The sequence below is a fragment of the Anarhichas minor genome, unplaced genomic scaffold, assembly GCF_050575085.1.
Source record: "Anarhichas minor isolate MPS153535 unplaced genomic scaffold, ASM5057508v1 ptg000090l, whole genome shotgun sequence".
NCBI lineage: Eukaryota > Metazoa > Chordata > Actinopteri > Perciformes > Anarhichadidae > Anarhichas > Anarhichas minor.
In genome coordinates this window covers 1,269,135-1,293,256 of record NW_027466536.1, presented here as the reverse complement: position 1 = coordinate 1,293,256, position 24,122 = coordinate 1,269,135, and the positions used below count along the sequence as shown (strand labels likewise).

The following is a 24,122-nucleotide window of genomic DNA, read 5'->3' as shown; positions in this document are numbered from 1 at the left end:
AGAAAAGAAGAAAAGGCACCAGGTATGAAAAAGATAGATTTATTTAATGACAAATTAAAACAGAAAAGAAGTGAAGGAGTCGAGGGAGAGCAGCAACGTTACTGAGACTCCACATGAAGAGCAAGGGAGAGATGATTGGCTTGACCTCCCTCCCTCCTCGTAGACAAAAAAGAAAGAAAGGACTTACCACACAAATGAGAGGACAGAGAGACGAATAGAGGAAAAACAATCCAACTCGGGAAAAACACAAACCTTCAGAAGAATGACACAACTTGCTTTTTAACTACAAACACCGAAGTTTAGCCACAAGTTTTACAACTGTCTCTTACTTTTTGTTTTTAAAAGTCATTACAAAATAAGATAATTATGATAATCTCCATTTAATAATAACAATAGCAACATTGTAACGGTAGAAACTGTCCCTCATTCCTGGTTGGGTGATCAGTCAATCAGTGGTTGAGGCCGACGCCGGCAGACGGAGGCCGAGAGCAAATGAAAGAAGTGAGAAAATGAGCAGGCTTTTTGCCACATGCCCACCTCGCACGCAGGCACACACACACACACACATACATACATACATACCAGGAGTTCTTCTCTCCTCGCATACAAAAAAAGACAACTAAAATAATTAAAAAGAAACGGACTTAAAAAAAAATAAACTCCAAAAGAAAACTGACTCGACTGAAATGCAGTGTTTGTTTCCTCCTTGTTCTAAAAAAAACAAAAAGACCCCCCTCTAACACGCAGTGAAAAAATGCTCCGGCACGCAATCAATTCATCCACTATTACACCTGCACACACTGTCTGTAATGAATGGTGTGTGTGACCTCCATGAAAAAAAAAAAATAAAAAATAAAAAAAAAAAAATAAATCCAGGGCTGCTGTAGCTGAGAGCTTTCCTAAGTATGAGAGCAGAGTCTGTTCTAAGAACTATCAACAACGACAGTCAACTATTTTAAGATGCTCAATCTTCAGCCTCGGGTGGACCGATGTGGACCGGAAGGAAACCAGATGAGTCTGCCATCCCGGATAGAACTGGCCGTCTGTGGTTCCAGGGCGCTACAGCCGTCCATGTCTGTGGGTGGCCGTTCCATACCCAGCCATCGATAAGCCACGTCAGTCACAGGTGACGATAAACACCAGAATCTGCGATGAGGCGCTTCATGGGCACTGGGTTCCAGTCTGAGCTAGCTTAAATGTGAAGACACCCACCGGGGTGAAACCCAGCCACAGCCACGTTGTCAGCCGGTCCATCCCGCAGGTCGGAGGGGTTCTGAGGTGGATTGCAAACCATAGGAAATGGGGGGGGGGGGCCAGCACTGACCGGGAGTCTGTGTTGAAATAATAGCTTGAGGCTTCCCCAGTGTGTAGCTGTCAGGGCAGAGCCGCAGTGTCTGAAATGTCGGAGGATGACTGAGGGACGAGACGAAAGAGAGACACGAAAATAAGAGTGGTGGGAAATCACTTGAAGAGACGAGTTTGTCTGAACAGCCTTTCAGTTTGTGTCCGTGTTTTCATGACCAAGAGAGGGCGAGATCGCATGTGCGTGCATGAGTCTCACATGTATATATGTTCTTGTGTGTGTGTGTGTGTGTGTGTGTGTGTGTGTGTGTGTTTGTTTCGAAGTCTATAGCCGTCGCTACACAGTTATGTCCATGTGTTTATCCATTCCTGCACTCCATTCATCCATTCATCCATCCCCACCCCCAGGGCATCCACGGCTGCCCGATCAGACAGTCCAGTTCCACGTCTCAAGGGGCGAGGCAGAGAGGAGAGAGGGGGGGAGGGGAAGAGGGGGGGCACTGTGAGGTCACAACCGATTTGACCCCGTTAAAAACAAAAATGCCCCCTGACAATCCGTAACTTTTTTGACCCTCTTCTCTTGGAGGCTCTTTAGCACATGGAGATGGTGACGTTGATGCCCAGGTTGCCGTTCTCCGCGAACAGCTGTGCGATGGACGTGTCGAACACCAGGCAGTCGCTGTTCATGATGGCCGTGGCGATGCCCTCGTGGATGGAGCGCGGCGTGGCCTCCCAGGTCAGGCGGCGCCGGTGCCCGTTGAGCTCCAGCCGGTAGGCAAAGTTCTCGGCCTGCTTGCGGGTCCCGATGAGCTGCACGATGGCGAAGAACTGCTGGTGGCCGTCGTACTTCTCCTGCTTCTCCAGCACGAGCATGAAGTGGAAGCCGAAGCACGACTGCATCATCACCCAGTCCACCGCGCCCGGCAGGTTGATGTCCGTGGCCAGGAACACAATGTCCTCCCCCTGGTTAGAGACACACACAGGTCAGACAGGTTAATCCATCATGTCTCAAGGCTACAGTATAATGAGAAGTCTCACCGTCACAGGGAAGGCTTCTTTCATTTTCCATAATGAGCTATCACAAATATATAAAAGCAAGTATTTAAATCACTTTCCATATTTATCATTTAGCATCCTCACACACACACAGCTAGCTTATTAGGCACAGACTTTCCTTTGTTTTGACAAACGTCACTGTATATCCGTATTACGCTTAGTTCAATAAAGCAGCCGAGGAGACAATGTTTGACCTGCAGTGTGGTGATGGACTTGTGCTGGTGCATCAGGTGAGGCATGACGGCGTCCAGGGAGCCCTGCCACTTGCAGGAGGCGCCGGGGCAGGGGCAGGAGTACGGCCGGAACTCGCACAGCTCTTCGTGCTCCGTCTTGTCGGTGTGGGGCAGGGTGACTTCGCAGCCCGACGAGGCGTACTTGCAGGGGAAGAGGACAGAGTTGGCCACCTTTTCCATGGCGAGGTTCCTGATGGAGCCCAGGGGGCCTCGGCAGGTGGGGCAGCAGGTGAGCTTGGGCCGGCAGTTGGAGCATACCTGGGGAGGGACACAGGGAACAAGTTAGCGGCTTTACCTCCACAAGATGTTCTTCTCTTTAACCCCTCTGAACCCCCAAAACCCGCCCATACTACACCGTTTTATCAGCCAGATGCTGTAAAACCGTCATTATCGTCAGATTTGCGCCTTTCCGACGGTCCCTGAACACATCATGCGTAACAAACGCTTCCGTCAGAAAAAGCAACAAAGCCTAAAATTGTGATATCCCATCAAAAACATTGTATTCTACAAGTCTCATTAAGAAACCTCGTCCCAAATAAAGCGCAACTAGGAAGCCACGATTGACTCGGCTGAGACCAAAAGTCACGTGACAAAAATTCCACAACGCTTCGACTGAACTGCAGGCTGCTGAACACAGTGCATTGAGGAGAGGCTGTAAAAATGTGAATAGTTCCATTTATATAGCACGTAAGAAATACAGTCAGGTCAGTCAGTCCAGCTGTTAAAATCTGCAGCTTATGCCAAAGTCAGCATCTTTAGGGATGACTATTGCTTCCAAAACGCTTCCTGCTTCAAATGCTTTGTCTACTCATGATCAAAACTGTTGAGGACATTAATATACCTGTATTTAAGTTCCATTTAACTTCAAATGTAAATCAAGTGAGGCGCTCATTTTGACATCTAAACTCTGCTGCACACAACAACCGGCTCTGGTTAGTTTCCAGGCCGGACGGCACGTACCAGGTGCCCAGACTGGCACTGCAGGATGGGGGGTAGGACATAGTCGAAGCAGACGGGGCACTCAAACAGGCTGGCCAGGTCGCTGTTGGAGGCGGTGGTGCCCGACAGGGTGGGCACGCGCTGGGAGGGGGGGCACTTGGAGGTTCCGGTGGGCAGCGCGGTGGCAGTCTGGCGACTCATTTCTGAAAAGAAGGGAAAAGAGAGAGAGAGCGACATGTTACAGATTACAGCACATTATATGATACTATATCAGAGATACACGGTCTTTGGATCAGAGAGAAGTAGGTCTAGATCTGTCTTTTTAACTTTCCTTACTTACAGCACGAGTTATGACCGCTAAGTCCCCGGCACCTCCCACTGACACCTCTACATCAAAGCTGATGGGCAGTCCACTAAAAAGTGATGCGGGAAAAGAAGGCGGAGACTGACGACATGGTACCTAGTTATCCTAGCCGGCCTGTGTGCTTGATTTGATAGACTTTTTTTTTTTTTTTTACCTTTGTGAGTAAATATTGTATTGTACAAATGTCGACTAGCCCATTCTAGATAACCATTACATTACAGTCACTTAGCAGACGCTTTTATCCAAAGCTACTTACAATTCAGAGTCTATCACATTTCTACACCGTAGGCACAGCTATGGGAGCAATTTTTTGGGGTTAAGTGTCTTGCTCAAGGACACATCGACATGCGACTAGCAGAGCCGGAGCCGGGGATTGATTGGGGACATTTGGCCCCCAGTGAACACATGTTGGGCCTTGTAGAGGAGCACTATTTATAGGTTGCACCACTCAGTTTACATGATCACATGCAGGTACACGCCAAACATATCGGGGTGTTTTTTTACATCTTGTCCGTGACACTCACCATGCTTAGTAGCTCTTGCAGCAATGGAAGCAGAGTCCACTGCGTGTGTTGGCCACATACTGCATTGCTCAGCCATCAACAATAAACTCACACATTTCAGAATAAAAGCATCCAGTAGCTGTGATTAAAATGTGGCTTCTGTCGGTACGACTACATTCCTCATAGATTCAGTACGTGTAGAAATGTAGAATCAATCCGTCACATGATACAAAGACTTGCTTCACAGAGGCGATCGGTGTGGTTACCCACTGTGGACTAGTCGACCTACCACACTTTGCTATGTGTGTGACTGCTGTAGGCGACGTCATATCTGTAACCACAGGGCTTTAAACCAATTCTACTGTTGCCTTTGGGAGTCAAGACACTGGTAACTGCAGGCATGTGGATTTCATTTGGAGCGCCCGCACTCCCTTTTTTTTGGGGGGGGGCACACAATCTTTCCATGCCACTATATGAGGAATGAGCAGAGAACACTTCGGCTCTCTGTCCGTCTTTCCGTAACATCACATAAGAACCACCAGACACTAAAGTGAACTCAGATGTGTGTGTGTGTGTGTGTGTGTGTGTGAAGCTGCTGTTTCCTATCGTGCTGAGCAGTTGCCTTGGTAACAGGTTTGTGTTTAACTATGGGGTGGCCTGTGGAGCAGAGGAGAGGAGTAGAGAGAAGAAGAGCAAAAATTATGGGCAGAAGAATAGGTTTGTGTCGAGGAAAAGAGGGCAGAACGAGAGCTATTGGAGACGAAGGAGGGATGAAGGAGATGATAAACAAGGAAAGAGGGGGGGGGGGGGGGGGGTGGAAGAGGACCGAGACAGGCAAGTTTAGAGTCATACAGGGTTAGTACAGCCGTGGAGGATAGAAATAACTAAAAACCTAACAGCAACATGGGGAACTGATGGTGGGTGAAGGGTGAAGAGGACAATGGAGGAGGAGAGGAAAGCAAAGAGTGGCCACAGCAGTGTGGGTGTGGAGATAATTAAAAAAAAGGGAGGGAGGTAATGACAGGTGGATAAGGGGATGTTTCACCTGTGAGGTCTTTTCTGGGCAGTACAGGGTTTGGGTGGGATGACTGTGTGCATGCCTGTGTCCCCACCCACTCTGCTACCTGGCAGAGTTCATCCTTTTTATAGCCCTAACCCACAGACGGACGCAGCACGGGGAGACACAGAATGGAGAGGAGAGGGAGGATAGCGTGAGTGGGAGGTAGAGAACAAAAGAAGAGACTCGGGTGGTGAGACAGCGCTGCAATATGTACACAGACAGTTCAACAGCTGGGAAATGAACACCCACGGGCAAAATGCTGCCAACGCTTCGGTAATGGCTGCTCAATTTGGCAATCCTAGCTGCTCGTTAAAAAAAAAAAAAAAAATCAAAAGTGTGAAATAGAGTCGGGGAACATCATAGGTGGTCTTTGCATGTATGTGAGGGTCTGTGTGGTGATTGCAAGTCATTTTTTATTTTCTTTATGGCGATTCAGTAATTACTACTTCTATGACTAGCAATTAGCTATTCATGAAAAATCTTTAAAAAGCACAGTTGGGGTCCGTTTTAGTTTTCCAAACACAGCAGCATAGAGTAAGTAGTTCTTTAGAGTGCTCCTCTATTGAGGGAAACCTTCACATTTCAGTGATTTATGACTTCATGTCGACACTTTTGACTCCTCCCAGAAGGCTTTGGGTTCACCCCTTAAACCAAAAGCGATGCTTTTATCTACGTCATCACTACTTGCATAAGCTTCCCCCGTTACGTCTAGCTTGGAAGCGGTGCAGCAATGCTAGCAGGCGGGTCCCACTTCTGGAAGTGCATCTGCAGAGGTGGACCAACTGGACCCGATGAGAGAGATAATCAGCTAGTTGTAACCGTGACCACTTCTGCTGCGGTGGAGATAATGCCTCGGCAGCTATTAATAGAACTTCTTAGCCGGCTAGCATGCTAGCAGCAGCGCTAAGAGCGGCGGGACCAAATTAGCTCGGAACATTCAGCTCGGCCAAGGCCACGGTCACAGTCGCCTAGCATGTGAGGTTGGAAAAGCTAACGCTGTAGCTTTGTACTGGCTGTCTAAGAATACAGACTGCAGCTCAGTCAGCAGAACAACTGTACATACTGAAATAGAACAACACTGGAGGCCAGGAAAAGGGGGGGCCAGTTCTACAGTCTCAGAGTTGAGAAACAGTCTCAGAGTTGAGAAACGTTTGAGCTGCCACACCCAACGCCTACATGCGAGGGTTTTAATTCAACTATATGATGTTAGAATGTCAACTTAAGATCGCAATTCAAAAAAAAAAAAAGGAGATCATCCGTCACTCATTTTCACTGGTGCACAGTAAGGTTTGAAAAAGCCAGCTCGGATGTGATTGATGTGATGAACACATTGCTTCGGATCGGCTGAGCCACACACACCCACCCACACACAAACACACACTTTGGGATTTGGCAGAGCTGGGGGTGGTATAATAGCTACGAGAACGTTAAAGACAAGTTTCACTCACTGTAAGACAGACACGCTGAATGGTTTTGTTGGTGGTTACACATTACTGCTGGCACACGGGTTTTCCTGGCTAACACCGGCTACAATAGCTAGTTGGCAGCATATAAAGCAACAACAAGTAGCAGCAAGCCCAGCTAAGGAGAGCCAGTGGGGGGATAAACAGAGTAGCACTTCTTCAGTTGCACATTGGGGGGTGGGGGGGCTAAGAAGAGACACTGCCAAGATAAAGACAAGAGTAAGGACCCGCATGGCCCAGCAGCCTTCTGTTGTTAGCAGGTGGCAGTCTGAATTTACAGTCCACGTGGTTCTGGGTTGGAGTTTCTACAATGTTGACATTGCGGAACGATACTTCTCCAGAGGACCTTGGTAACAAAATGAACTACATTGTGTGAGAGAAGGCGCTGAAAGCATGAGCTCAGAGGGTCTGGTGGAGTGTGAGTCAGCTAACCAGAGGGAGCACAACGAGCACGACGCTGCTTCGTGTCAGGAGGTGAGGGGAAGGATGCTGACAGAAAGTGGAGCGGACACAAGCGGTCCTCTTTGTTCAGAAAGCAGCAACAGAACAGCACAACTATGTTGTGACTGTTCATACAGCATGTTCAACAAAAGGGGGGGCGAGTAAATGGTGCCGCACGAATAGAAGGAACTGGGAAGTTTGTCAACAGAAAAGGCTGCTGGAAGCGTCGTCATCAAACACAGCTGTACACCAACAGGGAGAGAAAAAAAAATACCAACCTTCGTCCATAAGATTTCCAAATAAGGCTTTCGTCTTCTCTTGAAATGTGGGGACCTCTGAAAAGAGAGAGAAGAAGAAACATAAGAGGGGAAACAAACATGAGTAACAAAGTTAGAAAATACTGTCTGGGAATCACACCAAATAAAAACAACAACAGCACAACAGTAAGCCTAGAATAAACATGAAGTAACAGACAGCGAGTTTACCACAGAGGGATTAGTTCACGTAGGAAAGAGATGTGATTGACACGATGACAGTCTGATGTTCATGGTAGCTCACCTCGGCTAGAGGAGACCATCATGTGCACTTTCATACACTGAGCTCATTCAAAAGGCATTTAGGCCACTTACTGCTCCGCTAATGCAATGTACATTAGGCTAGACTTCTAAAATCGCCCCGCTGTGCCGTCTGTTGGCTCCACACCGGTTTCCCAGCAACGTCAATTCATATTTCATAAAGCAGACAGAGCTACATCCGTACGTTACATTTTGTGGCTCCTAATTACTGTGTCAGGATCGTGTTATGCTGATGAATCACTTTCAAAAAGTGACGGAACAGTTGGTTCGCGGTTGGACAATACGCTTTTTCAGAACTTCTGACCGCACAGCTAACCATTAGCCAGAGAAAATGTCGTCCTGACCTCGGTATATTCCATGTCTGCCGTTCAAATAGCCACTTCAAATACGCAGTGGTGATTTGCAATGTTTTAGACGCCCGTCACCGCTTCCGCAGCCACTGAATCCATAGTATACCGGCTGCAGAGAAGCCGTTCTCCACTCAAATAAATGAACAGTTATTACTTTATGTGAAAAGAAACTGCTTCAACAGCTGTTACAGAGCCGTGAAACACCTGTATTGGGATAAGAGATCACTTCTCAAGTGTTAAACACAATCACGATGCAATAATATCCAGACTCTAAATGCATACGTATATTCCAGTCCACAGTATAAGATCATTGTTACAAGGTTTCGGACATGAAAACTAATTCAATCATGTCGATAGTGTGTCCCCCATCAACAGACCGCCAGTTTCTGTTCTCCACTCGCAACACATCAAGCCGACCCAGCAGACAAAGTATAGATCCTAAACAGCGTGTACCTGCACGTGTTCAGAAGTCAGTTTGTTGCTGGAAAAACGGAGAACGAGACGCGACTCAGCCAGCGATAAAAGTAAGGTGGAGCCCATTACACACTTTGTTGACACACTTATTTTACATCATGAGAATGCATCAACATGGAAAGATATGCAGAGACTTTCCATTTCAGCAACTTTTTTTGCTCGCTCAATCAAACTCAAACGCAGACTCTTCACTGCTTTCTGCGCCACACGTGACAAACATGCCAAAGATGTTGCAGTGGGACGGCACAGCACAGCTTCTCTCCTCTTCCATCTCTTATCAACACTCTCAAGGCTACAAAAACTTCCCTGTGGTTCAAAGCCGCTCTAAAAAGAAAAGGGAATGTTTTTCAAGGGGAAACACCTTTACAATAAGCCGTATATACACTGAAGCCAAGACAAACAGAACGGCAGGCGCACAGCTGAGGACCTCGCTGCTAAACTAACGGTTGCAGTGGAGACTAACTGGGAAAGTGGCTGCATGTTTCCACGGCAATGCACGCAACACCGTAGCGGCTAACTCTCCCAGGCCGGTGAACTGGAGACCCAGCTGCCGGATTGGCCCCGTTAGTGCAATGGTTATTGTTGCAGCCGAGCGGCTCGTTAGAATCTTCCACTAATCTTGTCATCAAGTAGTCCTCTTTCTGTGAAATAATGTATCCAAACATTTATATCTAAAGTAAATAAGCTTCTGCAGAGTCAGATTAATATCTCCCAACGTTACAAAATGTACTATTTCTTTGGTTACCATCTCTCCACTTCAGCTCAACGAAGAAATGCTGCCCCAGAGGGTAACACGCACTTAAATGTCTTTAACTTTGAAAGACATGCACTTGATTTACATCATTTAGAGGAGCTTCAGATCAACTTTTGAATACATTTTTGCGATTTTGACCCCTCGGCTTACATTGAAAGCACATTAGGAAAGGATCTCTTTACGTCCACTTCCAACAGGATGAAAGACTCCAGAGAGTAAAAACCTGTCTGTGGGTTTACATGCGCACGCCATGTGTGGAAACACACACATTCACATTGTAATTGGATGATCGAGTGCATGCAAACGTAGCCACTGTTGTCGTTGTAATGTAGAACGGCACGCCTTAGAAGCATCAGTCATGGAGGGAAAGTGACATCGGTTTTGAAGCATTTACATTTGTGTTTATCGAGCACCAACAAGGATCCCATTTAAGCTCGCCGGGATCATCGCATTATCAACTTAGCGTCCGTCGTGTTAACGTGCATGTTTGTTTAAAGAAGAATGTCAACATGACGCCAGAATAAAGAGCAGGGCTTCCCTCCATTATAACAATAGGGCGCAGCGCTAAGAGGTGTTTTCAGTGCCTCACCTAATGAACAGAAAAGAAGTCAACTCAAACGTATTTTCTGTTCACGCTGCTTCTGTCCCCCTCCTTTAACTTATTGCTAATATGTTATTACTTTGCACTTTGTTTAGTTGACAATGACAATAATATAGTTTATCACAATTATTTCTGGGGCAATATGTTGGCTAACAAAAGTAGTTATTGTCACAAAGCATCAGTGGTTTTCACAGCAGAGACAGATCTCCAGGGAGAGTTTATAGTCTATCTAAACAAAGCACAAATTCAAAATGCTTTAAAGTTTAAAGTACCCAAGTTAGCCTGCAGCAAGCGCCAACTGGACATAAGACAAAAAACACATTCACACGCTAGGAAAACACGGCACATACAAACACCTTCAGCACTACAAACACAGGACTTTTTTGACAAGAGGCAAATGTTCAGAATCCTGAGATTCCAATTCTACAGCGAAGCCAAAAAAAGTGAGAAAAGAACTGAAAAGAAAGAAACAAGTAGCGAGGAAGGAAAGGTAGCAAACAGATAGAAGAGAAGGCTGCAGTAAAGAAGACAGGAGAAAGAGACCGCAGAGAGATGAACGGAGCACGAGCACAAAACAAGCCGGGCTTCAACACAAACATGACATTCTTTGTTCTCAACTCACAGCCCCCTCTTTCCTCAGTCTCTCTCTCTCACACACAAAGTACAGTGTTCATACACGCATACAATGCACACACGCGTGCTTAAAGCTTCTTCTGTACCCGGACAAGCTATTCAACGCGTATTCTGTCACAACACACGCACACTCTTGTTTTACACAAAGTATCAATGTATCACCGGACACAGAGAGCTGCAGCTGGACTGAGCGCGGGACTTTAAAGGCATTTTACAAACCACCTTAGCAGAAGCTACAAGGACAGCTGTACACAACGCATCGAGGAGAAAGGGGGTCAATATTTTCCCCAGAAGTAAGTGAGCTCATGTGCATTGTCCTTTTAAAAGCCCGTTCACCTTTAGTCCCGTGCACGCTCCTTGTGGCGACACATGAGAAGAGTCTGAACCAGGAATTCCAGGGCGGAGCTTGCAGTGCTACGCTGGCTGGCTTGGGTTTCACTTGGACCAGAGACATAGAGCGCTCACGCAGCCCCTCGTCGCCATATTTCTCTGGCCTTTTCCATGGAAACCGCACTGTTGCAGCTGCCCAGAGCACACCACAAAACAGAGGATCACATTTCTCCCCCCCGCTCCCCCATTTAGGAAGCATAAGCTCATGAGGGTCCAGGGAACGAGGGCCGTGTCCGGACAAGGATAAGCCGAGATGCTTGATACCCTGAAAAAAAAAATATAATGGGAATGGGAGGACGACACCACAGCGGCAGTGTCTATGTCCGACCTGCCGATCAGGCCGAACTGAATGCCACAATAAGAAGGCACACCAAGCAGGTCAGTGTGTGTTCAACCTGCCACTCCCTGGCCCCTCCCAATCAGCCACTAGGAACTAAAGACAACATCAGACGGGGTTTAGCCAAGTCACTGTAGATCGTCTCCGACACCGGACAACGATCCTTTTTACAAAAGTTCCAGCATTGGTTTTCCCGGTGCCGGATCTTCGGGGTCCGTTTGGCGCTGCGCCAATGCCGCTTCAGAACGGTACATCCTCTTCCAAAAGTCACTGTTTAAAGCACTGAAGCACAATTCCCACGGCAAAAGAAGGGGGCTGGTTTCTATGAAAAAATTATAGGGTGTAAAAGAGTTGCTGGAAGAACAATCCTTTGCCGATTTGGAAAACAAAGCCCTGCTCTCTCTCTCTCCCCGGTGGAAGAAGAGAGGGCTGTAGCTCACGGGAGAAGAAAAAGGAGGGAAAGTCCCAAACAAAGTAACTCTCCCTCTGACTTTTTTCTTTTATTCAAGCCATGTTCTGTCTGTCCCCTGGAGTGCGGTAGGTGTCACTGCTGCTGGGTGTGTTTCTGTGCAAAGACGGAGAGAGAAGCCAAGCCAGCATCCAACGTTTAGTCCAATCAGAGCATGCTCACTAACAGCCTTCCCCTTTCTCTCTCGGCAGCTCCAACCAAACACACAACCCCTTTCTTCTCCACAACCTATTTCCTTCACACAGACCACGACTCCATTCGTACTCATTTTTATTTGCCCCGCTATATTTCATCTGTCATGTCAGTGACTCTTCCTTTTCCCCTGTCTGCCCCTCACTTCCCTGTGTGCATGCTCTGCCCCGAACCAGCAGATTTTCTCTTCTTCCTTCTCCACGGTGGACATTCTCTCATTCCTCCCTCCGCCCGGCTCTGAGGTTGGGCGAGTCTCATATTTCAGCCTAGTCTGGCTGGAGGCTGCACCAGCAGCTGCCCTCACTGAGACCACACCTCACTTTCTTTTCATTCTGCCCTTCTATCGACTTCCCCTCTCACAGTTTGCCACAGTGTAATAGGTGTAATTATCACATTCAATCACAATTCTCAGTGCTGAATTGTAAAACCTTGGGAGTGTAGTGTGTGTGTGTTTGTTATCAGAGTTCAGACATCAGCAAAATTATCCAAAAGCCACAATTTGCAGATCAAAACAATGTGATCCATTTCTTCAATCGACATCCATCGCGATGATTAAAATGTTACCGTTTAATTTATAGAATCATTCCAGCTGTACAAAATGTTCTCCCCTCCTTTGGTCCATCCTTTTGCAGACTCAGTATCACACACACACACACACACACACACACTAGCCAGGAACAGAAGCCCAAGTGAAACCATAATATCACTGTGAGCCAGAATCTGTCAGCAGAAGATAAAGCAATAGCTAGCTTAGCGCATACAGGCTAGCTATCACATTTTGTATGGTGGGTGAACCTCAGACCCTCCACGGGGGCAAAGAAATTGTATATTTTAAAGTAAAATGAATCGATGTGGTGCACTTTGAGAACAACATTAAGATGCTAGATCTATGAAGAACGTAGTGCTCTTGTCTACAGTTTTGTGCTCCTTTTCAAAGTCATACATCTAATGGTATTTGTAAGTACTCAAATGTAAGTACTGACAAAAAAGGTGGTATCGGTGCATCCCTAGAGGAAACAAATACAGACAGAAGCACATGAAAACACGCAGCGATGTAACAACCCGTGCGTTACCGTACGCAAGAGAGGGCCACATGCGTAGAGCCTCGGTGAGCACAGGGGCGGGACAAAGCGGCGGTGATCGACATAGTAACGAGAATGGGATGCACACCCTGCTTATTAACTGGAGGTTACACCTCCACGTGGGCTCCAAATGCTCTTCGCTGACACCCAGAAGAGTCCCGAACACAGCAAAATAAGAAGAAAAGACAGATACAGACACACACTTCTAGTGGGTCAGAAGTGACGATTGAGAGGGATTGTTGTTGCGTGTACAGATTTGTAAATATTCTTGCAAATAACAAACCCCTTTCCTGTGACATCAGAAAAAAAAAAGCAACAAATACTGATGCTCTCTTACAGAGAAACCAGAAGATCGCTGTGACCCTCACAGGTAAGACAGGTAATAGCAGCAATTTATCACAACATTTAGGCTGCAGCCTTGACCCAGCACTTGACCCCCCCCCCCCCCCCTCTACCAGCGCCAGTCCCACGCTAGCAGCTACAGAGAAGAAGACACAGGAGAGAGTGGACGAGTGTCAGAGATCTGCACCTCTTCTCTACAGTGGAGTCAAAGGGATTTAGGTAACTAATAAGTCTGTCAGTATATACTGAATTGTTTAATACATAGTTATTAATAAGGGGCGCAGCTGTGTGGTTGAACTTTTTTAGCCCTTTGCTGCAAAGAATAGTGTTTATTTTATATATTTATTGATTTACTTACATTTGTTGTTGGCATTGAAATAGTATAGTCTACAATATTGACTTATTTAAACCTTGCTGCTCAAGAATGACTGTTTACATATGAATAATAAACCGATTTTTTATTAATTGTCACAAAATGATCAAAAAGAACCGATAGGAGTATGGGTGAGCTGTATCGATAAGAGAACTAGTATGGATAAAATCCTAACGATCCCTTAAACCAAAGACAGGAGGCATACTGCTGCACCCCCTCTGCTGTATTCTCCTCACCGTCGTTACGCTGCATCTGTTCACATTATCACCACACAATACAAAACATAATGCAGTCAGACATCCAGCAGCAGAAAGAAATATGGGCACAAAGAGAACCCGCCGTCTCTCACACACACACACACACACACACACACACACACACACACACACACACACACACACACACACACACACAGGCCAATGCCAAGAGTGTGTTATTAGAAGGGCCAGTGGACGCAACAATGAGCCATCTGGACCCGAGCAGCAGTTCATCACCAGAGACCTTTACACTTCATCACCTACAGCCAGCGGTTCACAAAGAGGAAGACACATTATTTACATCTTCAACACACTTTTGTCATGCAAATACAGCACTACGGAACCGAAATTAAGGGAGCAAGAGAGACAAAATGCCAAGTGAGATCGAGATGTTGTAAAACGCGCTGGAACAGAGTGCAGCACGAGCCGACATTTCCATATGAAGTGACTGCTGCCGCTGCTCGGTAGGCCGGCATGTATTAATCTGGCAGAAATATCTTCTCTTCCGTTACCTGTTCAGAAGTGCATTCTTTTGATTGATCATTAAGGCTTTTTCATTTCAAAGAAATGTCACATGCCAAACACGTGCCATTTAACAATGCGTCGGAAGATCTGATTATCACCCTTGATGAGCTTTCGTTGGTCTCAATCAGTTCACCATCGCCGAGTTCATCCTGCAGCCAATTCTAGTTTCCAGTCTCAAGTCATATTTTCCTAATACGGAATGACCCATGCGGGGGACGGCCCCACACACACACACACACACACACAGGGAAGTCCATTTACAATCTCTGACCTGCAGATTACTGGCCCCACAAACACCTGTGTTAACCCGACGTCTACAGGACGTAACATTTGGATGTAAGATCAGCACATAAGAGCAAAAAGACGGTGTGTTTTTTAGCCAGGTTTAGAGACAGCGCTGGAAATCTCCGGCAGACACAAGTGGCCAACAACCAGCGGCCACAACCCGACTCCCGGGGGCCACATTCTCTGACGCTACTAAACTGTCAATGTTACTGTTCCAACAGAGAAAGGTGAGACTACACTGTGTGTGTGTGTGTGTGTGTGTGTGTGTGTGTGTGTGTGTGTGTAAGAGCAGATGGAAGTTTTCAATGTAACAGGAGTCAATTCACTTTTAATGAGAGGTACTCCCGTTGGGCTCAGATAAGGTAACAGAGGAAACCACTCACAAACAAACAGAAGGCGGTGCATCAGGAAGCGCTAATTGTTACTCACGTCTTCTGGATTCAAGTTTGTTTAGTCTTAGGTGCAGTTACAATTCATTTTGGTTCAGGTCTTGATGTTTGTGTATGAAGTGCTTTAACATTAAGCGGAGACTAAAACAAGTGCTTAGAGCCAGGTACAGCCTTTTCTCTTCATGGAGCAAAGGATCAACGCTAGATTAGTTCTTGGCGGTTCGTAGGCCTCTTCAGAAGAACAGACCTGCTTGCTGAGGGCAGACTTTCTGAACCGGTCGAATGACAACTTCTCTACTAACTGTACTCTTATCTCAGCCCTGGCCCAGAATATAAATCGCTGAATGATACACGGACACCACCACTCGGGTAACTTAACTGAAGAAGCTTACTCTGCTTTTGCCGTCACATCTTCTCCACAGCAGGAGAAACAACAGAGTAACGGTGCAGCGCAGCAGCTTGTTACCATGGAGAAGCCACGCAGAGCTGAGATATCAGGGCAGAGGAGAAACTCAAACACACACACACACAAAGCCCCCCCCCCCCCCACACACACACACACACACACACACACCTTGTCTTTGCCTCCACGTACACACACGGAGAGCAATAAAGCAAGCAGGGACTCCCTTTGGCATTAGCAACAGATCTAGAATTACCTCACTGATACAGAGCCAATGAGTCACTATCCGTCTCCCTCCCTCTCTCTAACTAACACACACATGCACACGCACAGCTGTCGTGCTGCTGATGTTGTGCCAGTACAGTAAAAATAATAAAAGATTCAATACCGCCTGAAAGCACAGATAGAGTTGTAACGTTCCTTTTCTGGAAGTCTCATTGGGGGTTTGTTTTCCTATAGACAATGTTACATGACTCACAGTTGGAGCTCTTCCACGGCTTGAATCAGGATTAAACTCTCCTGGATAAAGCATCAAAATACCGCTTAAGAAAGATTTGTTTTTGTTAAAGACTGATATGTGATTTGCACAACTCCATAGACATCTAGTTAACAAAACATCCTGTGGAGGAAATACACTGGTATGCCATGTGACACTGGGCATGCACGTACTGGGGGGGGGGGGGACAGACTAGCATGCAAAAGCACGTTGAAGAAATCGGATATCGGAGAGATAACGAGGAACGAAGGCAAGAACCGATGGCGAATCACTTTGGTCGATGAGCCAGGTTTTTTTTAGTGCCACTGTAAACCTCAACTATCGGCACACTTTTCCGGTGACATCATCCTCAAAACTCACAACGTAACTTAAATTTACCGCAGAGGAGAAATCAAAAACACAAAGTTTCTAACCTGCAACAGTTCACAGAAAGGCCACGTACCAACAAAAGCATGCGAGAATGGGTCCAAATTGAGCACAGTGCTGATATGATAATAATAAACATGACCTATATTGGGATAGCCATATAGCCAGGCTCTAAACAGACAGAGGAGATCTAATGAAGACATATATATATATATTAGCATATGTTGCTACGCGTGTCCGTTTATTGTTTTTCTTTTACCATCTGCAAATGTTTGAGAGATTTATTTATAAGAGCTGAATCTATTTTTTTTTAAGTGGACAAAAAATGAAATGCCATTTTGCCAACTATTTTGATAATTGATTTATGGTTAAGCGCCACGTTTAAACGTCTCAAATGTGAGGATATGCAGCTTTTCTTTGTCATATACAATAGTCAATATGAATATGGGACTGTTGGTCAGTAATAACAAGCAATTAGAAAGGAATTGGAATTTATAAAAATGCACAGAAACGACTTGCTAGTTTCTGATATTCTATAGAGCTGGGGTATTCAAGTAAAGTTTAACGAGGTGCAGTTAGAGAGAATGTCCTCATGCAAAGGTCCGCAACGTCACAATAATGTCTAACTGGCTTTATGATTTAGTCCCGTATATATTGATGTAGCCAACGTCTGTATGTAGTAAACAACTGACTGTCAAATAAAATAGTGAAAGTTAAATTGAATAATATTTCAACAATATTTGTCAGATTTCAAATTTAACTGGATAAATTATAATCTAATAATAAACACGTCCTCTCGTTTCAAGAAAATATTAGGCCTGCATTACAGAATATATTATATAAACAGAAAGCTTTTGAAAAATGTGCATCTTAAAATAAAGTACTTCATTTTAGAAAAATGAATTTCACTGAATTGCCCTGCAGCTTTAAATTCAGTTCATTCCAGTTTGAAGTGATTTCAATCAAAAAAGCCACAATATTATATTGTTCTCATCTTCTAATAAGTGAAATTTGTGTGCAGGGACTTTATCTGTGGCTATTAAACCACTTGTTTCAGCTCTGTTCCTGTTAACATCATTGTTGGGAAGTGAATTAACGCGTTAGGATTCTGATCATATTGGGCTCTTAGAACGTTTATTATCTGTGACTTCATTTCGTATTTGAGTGGGTACGTTTGCTAAAAAGAGTTGTGCTTTGTCTCATAACTGCTGGTTGCAGCCCTTGTATGAATTATTTGGTCAGAAGACATGGCCCAGGAGTCACTGTTTACATTATGCATTTCCTTCAATCTTTGTTTCCCCTGCTGTCCCGAACACGTACTGCTGTATGCATCAAACAGTTACAACCAGTTACTGACAACGTGCCACTACTACGGAGTTATATCTTTCATCCGTCTAGGCTAAACAAAATATGAAACGTCAAACCATTATCTTTTTTTTTTTGTATTTCACCGAGCACGAGGATTTCATGAGAGTGAGTCTTTCCTATCCGTAACATAAATCCCTGTCATCTTGGCATCTGTCAACATCCACCCACATATGAAACCAGACCCGGTGGCTACATTACAAAACGACTAAGCCTCTCTAAAAGCTACAGAAAACCCTGAGGTCAAAACAGGTTCATCTCTGCTGCTGCATTACAGACAACCAACACTGTACAGAGCAGTGCACACTCAGCAAAAAACAACAAGCCAATTTTTTTTTCTCAGAATTGCATGTGTGTGTGTGTGTGCGATTTCTGCTTATTTTAGCTCATCAGACCTCATCTCAAGACGACATATGTGTCTCACACACACACACACACACTCAAGGACTGATTCCAATTATTATTATTATTTTGACTGAAAAGAATGTCTAAGACTAGCCATGAAAAGGTAAGATTTATGAGCTGTTTTTAAATCAAACCTTAAAATGATGGACAGTGGACTTTTTATGTCCATTCAAAATAGATGCCTTAATATTTCCCACCCATTTCAACAAGCTGTCTGCGCTGTAAGTCAATTAATAGAAGCACAATTTGTGTGCCGTTGATAGTTGCAAAGGTACCAGCAATATGGGGATGACAGCAAGGTTCTTCATCTACAGTTTGACAATAGTCAACTCAGAATGACACAGGCTCTTCCTCTGGAAATTGGTTAGCAGAGTTTACCTCTGTAGTAGTCTTAACTCTGAAGTTGTTCTCCGACAAAGTGCTTTGTTGTAGACAACGCACAGCTTCTATGCGTTTGTGAAATATGCTCGATTCATGTCATTTCCATTGATGAGATGCAGAAAGACTGATGTGGCTGCACTTGCCGAGTAGTCTATCTTGGTCAGTGAAGACCACATACTGTATCTGCCTGGCCCTCAAAACATCTGCCATCACCACAGGGTGCACTCACAACAGTGAACATGAGCTTTGCGCTACGCATCTGTATAATGCATCAGATTATTAGGCCATAAGTGAAACCTGTCAAACAAACCTGTACATAAATGTAGCCTCATTTATGTATCTGCAGCATTGATGACGACAATAATGTCACTTACATCACATCTAAAAGTTTCCAGACTGCTGTTTGTTGTCCTGGACAACTAGACCTCGTCTCTCTTGTGAATCCTTTAAATTAGGCGACCTCTCGTTATTTCCAGCATGGATCCATCCCACCTCACCCTGAGCAGAGAACTTAGGAACAACAACAAACAAAAGTGATCATTAGTGGGGCTCCCTCACTTGACTTAAACATGAGGTCATACTGAGATATCATTAGTTCTGATGCTGACAACATAGTCAACACATCTACAGGTGTCCATGTTAGCAGATATTAATGCGACCTGCTCATCTGTTGCTCGGAGATGAGCGTGTAATAAAGTAGATCAGAACAATAACAACCAAAAGCTGACATTCACTCGTCCTCTCCTTTGAGACAGGTCAAACACACACACAGCCCCGGTGGATCTCTGACAGCAGCCGCAGTCGGTACTTTGAGTCAACATTATTCATCACCTCCTCGACAGCAGTCACAAAACCAGGTTATGCCAGTAACGTGGCTACGCCAAACAATGCCACGGTGGGTTTCTGTTGACCTGAACTAACCTGCTTAGAAAGCAAAATGGCCTTGTCTGGCAAGGCAGACAACGGCATAGCCTAGCTAGCGTTGACTGTTATAGACACACAAGGCCTTGTACCGTAAAGCAGTGGCCCACAGCTTACTAGCTAGCTGAATCGGTGACTTGCTAGCTTAGCAAGTGTGCGAACAAGCCAAGAGACCGATACCTTCACGTTTTTCGTGCACCGTTCAGAGGACGCTGACAACCCCGTTTGCTCAGCAGGCTTGCCAATCGACAGCAAACCGCAGAGACGTTTGCATTTTAAGGCGTCACGACAACAAACAAGCGGAGTTACCGACACGGCTAGCCAGCTTTTTTCCCCCAAGCACAGCTAGCTACCAGCCAGCATTAGCACCGCGCTAATGAAGAAGCTAACGTCTGCTACAGCAGGGCTGTTGTTTTCCCACCAACACACACTACACTCCAAAATCCGACGTCTCGCTCGCTACGGCACACCCGCTTACCTCGGACGAAATATCCTTCAGTTCACTGCAATTAAATGAGTGAAAGACGCGGGATCCCTCCTAATCGTGTTTCATTGGTGAGTTCGGTGTACACATTCACACTGCTCCTGTAGCAGAGACGAGACGCCAGGCTTTAAGTACCAGCCGCTCCAGAGCGCGCACAGTTGTTGAAGTTTGACGCGGGAGCGCGCTCTGCACGAATCGCACATTGTACATATTGGTCCAAATTTCAAATGAACAATTTTAAAATAAATGCATGCACACATATCTGCCACAAACCCAGCTTCCTACTTTGATATTGTTTTGATGATTTTCACCTATAAATTATAATCGATTAATTCATAAATAATCCCACCCAGCCCATTGACACATATGCACGCACGACCACACACACCTGCATTATCCCCAGAGAATCGAGGTGGGCAGTGCTGTTTACCTCTACTTCTCCAATTCATAATAATAATTTTAAAAAAACTAAAAAAACGCACGTGTTTAAACCAAAAAGGAATATAAAAAAAATGAATACGAAATATATTTTTTAATTACCTTAAAACAAGTGCCTGACATTGCATTAGGAATTTGGAGTTATTATTTTTAACAGCACATTAGGTGACAACTTGAAACACGTCCAGTAGCTCAGCACTTGAGAAGGAAGCCATGAGATTCAGTCTTGATACTTAAAGATGTAGCTGGGTGAGATTAGATTAAGAGGCCATGTTGTTTCCTCCATAGTAATCTGGATATAAGGGAGTCCCAGTCCACCACCATCAGAGAGATTGGAAGAGAGTGGGGAGGGGGTGGGAGGGGCTACACGGGCTGGATTACAGAAGGGGATTGGTTATGTAAATGCATTGTCCCAGCAGGCTAGCAGCAGCCTGAGCGCATTGGGGTAGCGAGAGGGACTCAGACAGCAAGAAAAGTGAGAGAAATAACAGACTTTTGTAAATATGGGCTAAGCCAATCATCCGATCATCAACAATGGCTTAGGGACTGTGAGTCTGCTTCTTACTGTAATCATACAGAGAGGAAGACATTTTTCCTCTGAACGTAGTGAGTACACCACTTCTTTCTCTGAACAGTACAAAGTAGACCACTGTAGAGTACAACCACTTCTTCTTCTGGATGGAAATGGTGCATTCTTTAATTATCCTATGTCACCTCTTTATCCAACATATGGGTAATACAAAACACATTTTGCAAGAGTTATAGGTTGAATAATAAAAAAAACATTCTGGAGAAATAGCATACACCAATATGTGAATATGCTGTATTTGCTTACCAGCCACGCTAGTGCTGGGCTTTAGGGATGGCAATGTCGGTCGGCCCACCATTTTTGTCCAGACTGAACTATCTCAAAAACTGTAAAATGGATTGCCATGACATTCTGCACTGACATTCATGGTCTCCAGAGGATGAAGCCTTATAATGCTTTTGGTAATCCCTTGACTTTTCCTCGAATGCCACCATGACATTATGGTTTTTAATGAAATGCCTTGACAACTGTCAGATGGATTACTATAAAATTTGGTGGATATATTCATGGTGCACAGCGGATTAGTCCCAGTGCCTTTGGTGATCCCTTGACTTTTTATCTAGTACCACTTAGAGGTTGACATTTGTGGTATTTGTGATATATCATAAATACAGCATACACGCCTCCTCAACATATTACAAATTACACTACTTCTGCTATGCTCTAATAAGGATAGGACACTTTTCCAAATTCACAGTATGCTTTACTGAATAATAAACAATGCACTTGGTATGAAACAAATGAAAGAAGATAGATAAATAGAAGGCTAGAATGAAACAAATATTCATCATACAAATGTAATTAATGCTTAGAAAGTTAGTCGGGAGGATTTGTCTCATTTTCAAAGTCAGCATCGTTGAATGAGAGTTGTCCAGTTGTGGATGAAGTGAGCCCACTTCCTTTCGATGATGAGATGATGAAGCAAACGAAGAAGGAATGAAACTGCACAGAGAGCAGCAAGGAGTGGGAGAGGGGCTGGGGGAAGGAAGGGAGAGGAAGCGGGGTGATCCAAACCCAAGAGAATGTTAAGCTGCGATGGTATGCTGCTGGAATTTGAATTCATGGTCGGAAATAACAACATACAGGTTGTATTATTTATTTTTCATATCCAAATGATAAGAAGAAGACAATGAGAGATGTTTGAGGAAAGGCAAAATGTGGAAGGGAAGGGAGATAGTTTGAAGAGGAGAGAGGAGGCCTAGAAGAGAGTCTGAGAGAAAGGGAGGAAGGAAGTGAGGAGACGGACGTGATGGAGGCAAGGGAGAGGGTGAGAAGAGCAGAGGCAGAGGGTGGAGCGGAAAGATATGTGAACAGAAAGGAGAGATGAGCGAGAGGAAGAAGGAGCAGGCAGAAATGTTCATCAGCAAATTCCAGACATAAAGTTGTTTGGCAGCGCTTTACCCGAAACCAATGCAAATTCTTAGCTGTGGGTTTCTCAGGATTCTCACTGAGGACTTGTGCTGCTGAGATTCTTGTGGAAAACCCTTGAGAGGACTGGCTTTGAATCCCTGTCCTTTAAACTCCAGCTCAAGTATGCTGTCTGCGAGTCAGGGGAGGTCAAACATGGGAAATAGCCGAGTTTAAGGCCAGCAGCGGATTGGATCGGGAATGTGTGTGGCTTTCGAAGTATTACTGTTAGGATGCTGCTGATGTGCCACGGTGCAAGAGCGTCTTTCTCGGAATATGTTTGTCTGAAAATATGATGTTTTATCCGACATTACCATATTTATTAGTCATTATGCTTGTTGTGGCAGCTCGTATTGTGAAACTGTCAAAAGGACACTCTCATAAACTCAATATGAAGACACCGCTAGCAGCTAGTTAGCGCATGTCAAAAAAGACTGGTAAGAAGGGGGAACCTGCTGGGTGGATCTTTAAAAAGGCAACAAAAAAGCATAGCAAAGATATGATATTACAATTAGTAAGAGGTGCTGATCGGCAGATTTTATTACCTTTGGTCAAAGCTTAGCTAGCTGTTCCTCCCTATCTTTATCTAAGCTAAGCTAAGCTAACTGGCCAAAGCTTCATTTCTTTTAGCACACAGACATGCCAATCTTGTCATCTAACTCTCCGCAGAAGCATATTTTACAAAATGTCCAACTATTCCTTCCTCTGTGACAGTCTTGAGTCTGGTCTAGCATGTGCGGAAGTCCAAAATGTGTCACATGACATGTTGCATGAGGGTTCCCAAAATGAGGACACGAGAGTTATGACACACTCAAGAAGAGGTTATTTCTTTGGCTGAAGAAACTCTGCCCCACAATACATTAAGTCATGTTTTCCTCCGACCATCCCGCCGTGTGGCCTAAAGTCCTCCAGGGCACCAAGTAACTTCACAGTGGACTAATGTAATTATTTGATCATGAAATCCGGCTATTAAATTATGGTCTGTGTGGCAGTGATCAAAGCACAAGTGCAGCACAGACACAGTGTCTTTATAACCATAACTACGGGCTTGAGTATGACACACACAGGACCGCGGAGCAACAAGAAAGGCAATTGAGGGTCTGACTCAGAGAAACAGGGAAACAGTGGCACAGACTTGAGTGGCCTCATTAAGTGTGCAAAAGCCACAACTCTGTAATAGGCACCAGTATTTCCCCATTTTCTGCTTAGAAGTGGTGGAAGGAGGCACGATCACATCCTGCGACCACAAGCCTCAAAGACTCCTATTTTTGCTATACGTGTCAGACAGAGAAAAAGATGTCATGACATTAGAAAACACAATTTAGATAAAACATTTAGCATAAACCCAGGCCACATCAATTTTACCTGGATCTGTGTGTGTGTGTGTGTGTGTGTGTGTGTGTGTGTGAGTGCTGCCTTTACCACTGTTGCCCTTTGAAGGGTTTCAAGTGATTTGGATTATTAAAAACATTTTAAAT

At 44.9% G+C, this 24,122-nt stretch overlaps 1 protein-coding gene across 6 annotated transcripts; it reads right to left on the bottom strand.

Moving 5' to 3' along the window:
* Positions 1-23: 23 nt before the first annotated feature.
* On the bottom strand, positions 24-20,341 carry siah1 (siah E3 ubiquitin protein ligase 1). 6 transcript variants are annotated; one of them, XM_076082140.1, is made up of 7 exons: positions 20,205-20,338; positions 19,180-19,315; positions 7,640-7,696; positions 4,419-5,054; positions 3,552-3,733; positions 2,553-2,849; positions 24-2,265 (listed from the first exon to the last, which is right to left on the bottom strand). In XM_076082140.1, the coding sequence occupies exons 4-7, from the start codon at positions 4,492-4,494 to the stop codon at positions 1,894-1,896; spliced, it is 927 nt and encodes a 308-aa protein (XP_075938255.1). In that variant the 5' UTR covers positions 4,495-5,054; positions 7,640-7,696; positions 19,180-19,315; positions 20,205-20,338; the 3' UTR covers positions 24-1,893. The 6 variants fall into 6 exon arrangements, with proteins under 6 accessions (XP_075938255.1, XP_075938254.1, XP_075938257.1 ...); XM_076082139.1 differs by lacking the exon at positions 19,180-19,315 and having other exon boundaries at positions 20,205-20,341; XM_076082142.1 differs by lacking the exon at positions 4,419-5,054.
* Between the last annotated feature and the right edge of the window lie 3,781 nt (positions 20,342-24,122).

Bases quoted from the DNA above. Each gene is read 5' to 3' on its own strand.
- siah1 (XM_076082136.1), bottom strand. From the start codon at position 11,337: ATGCTTCCTAAATGGGGGAGCGGGGGGGAGAAATGTGATCCTCTGTTT. The intron at 3,734-7,639 runs GTTGGTATTTTT...CCTTCTTTTCAG, and splicing joins TGGAAATCTTATGGACGAAG to AAATGAGTCGCCAGACTGCC. The intron at 2,266-2,552 runs GTCAAACATTGT...GTCTCTAACCAG, and splicing joins AGTCCATCACCACACTGCAG to GGGGAGGACATTGTGTTCCT.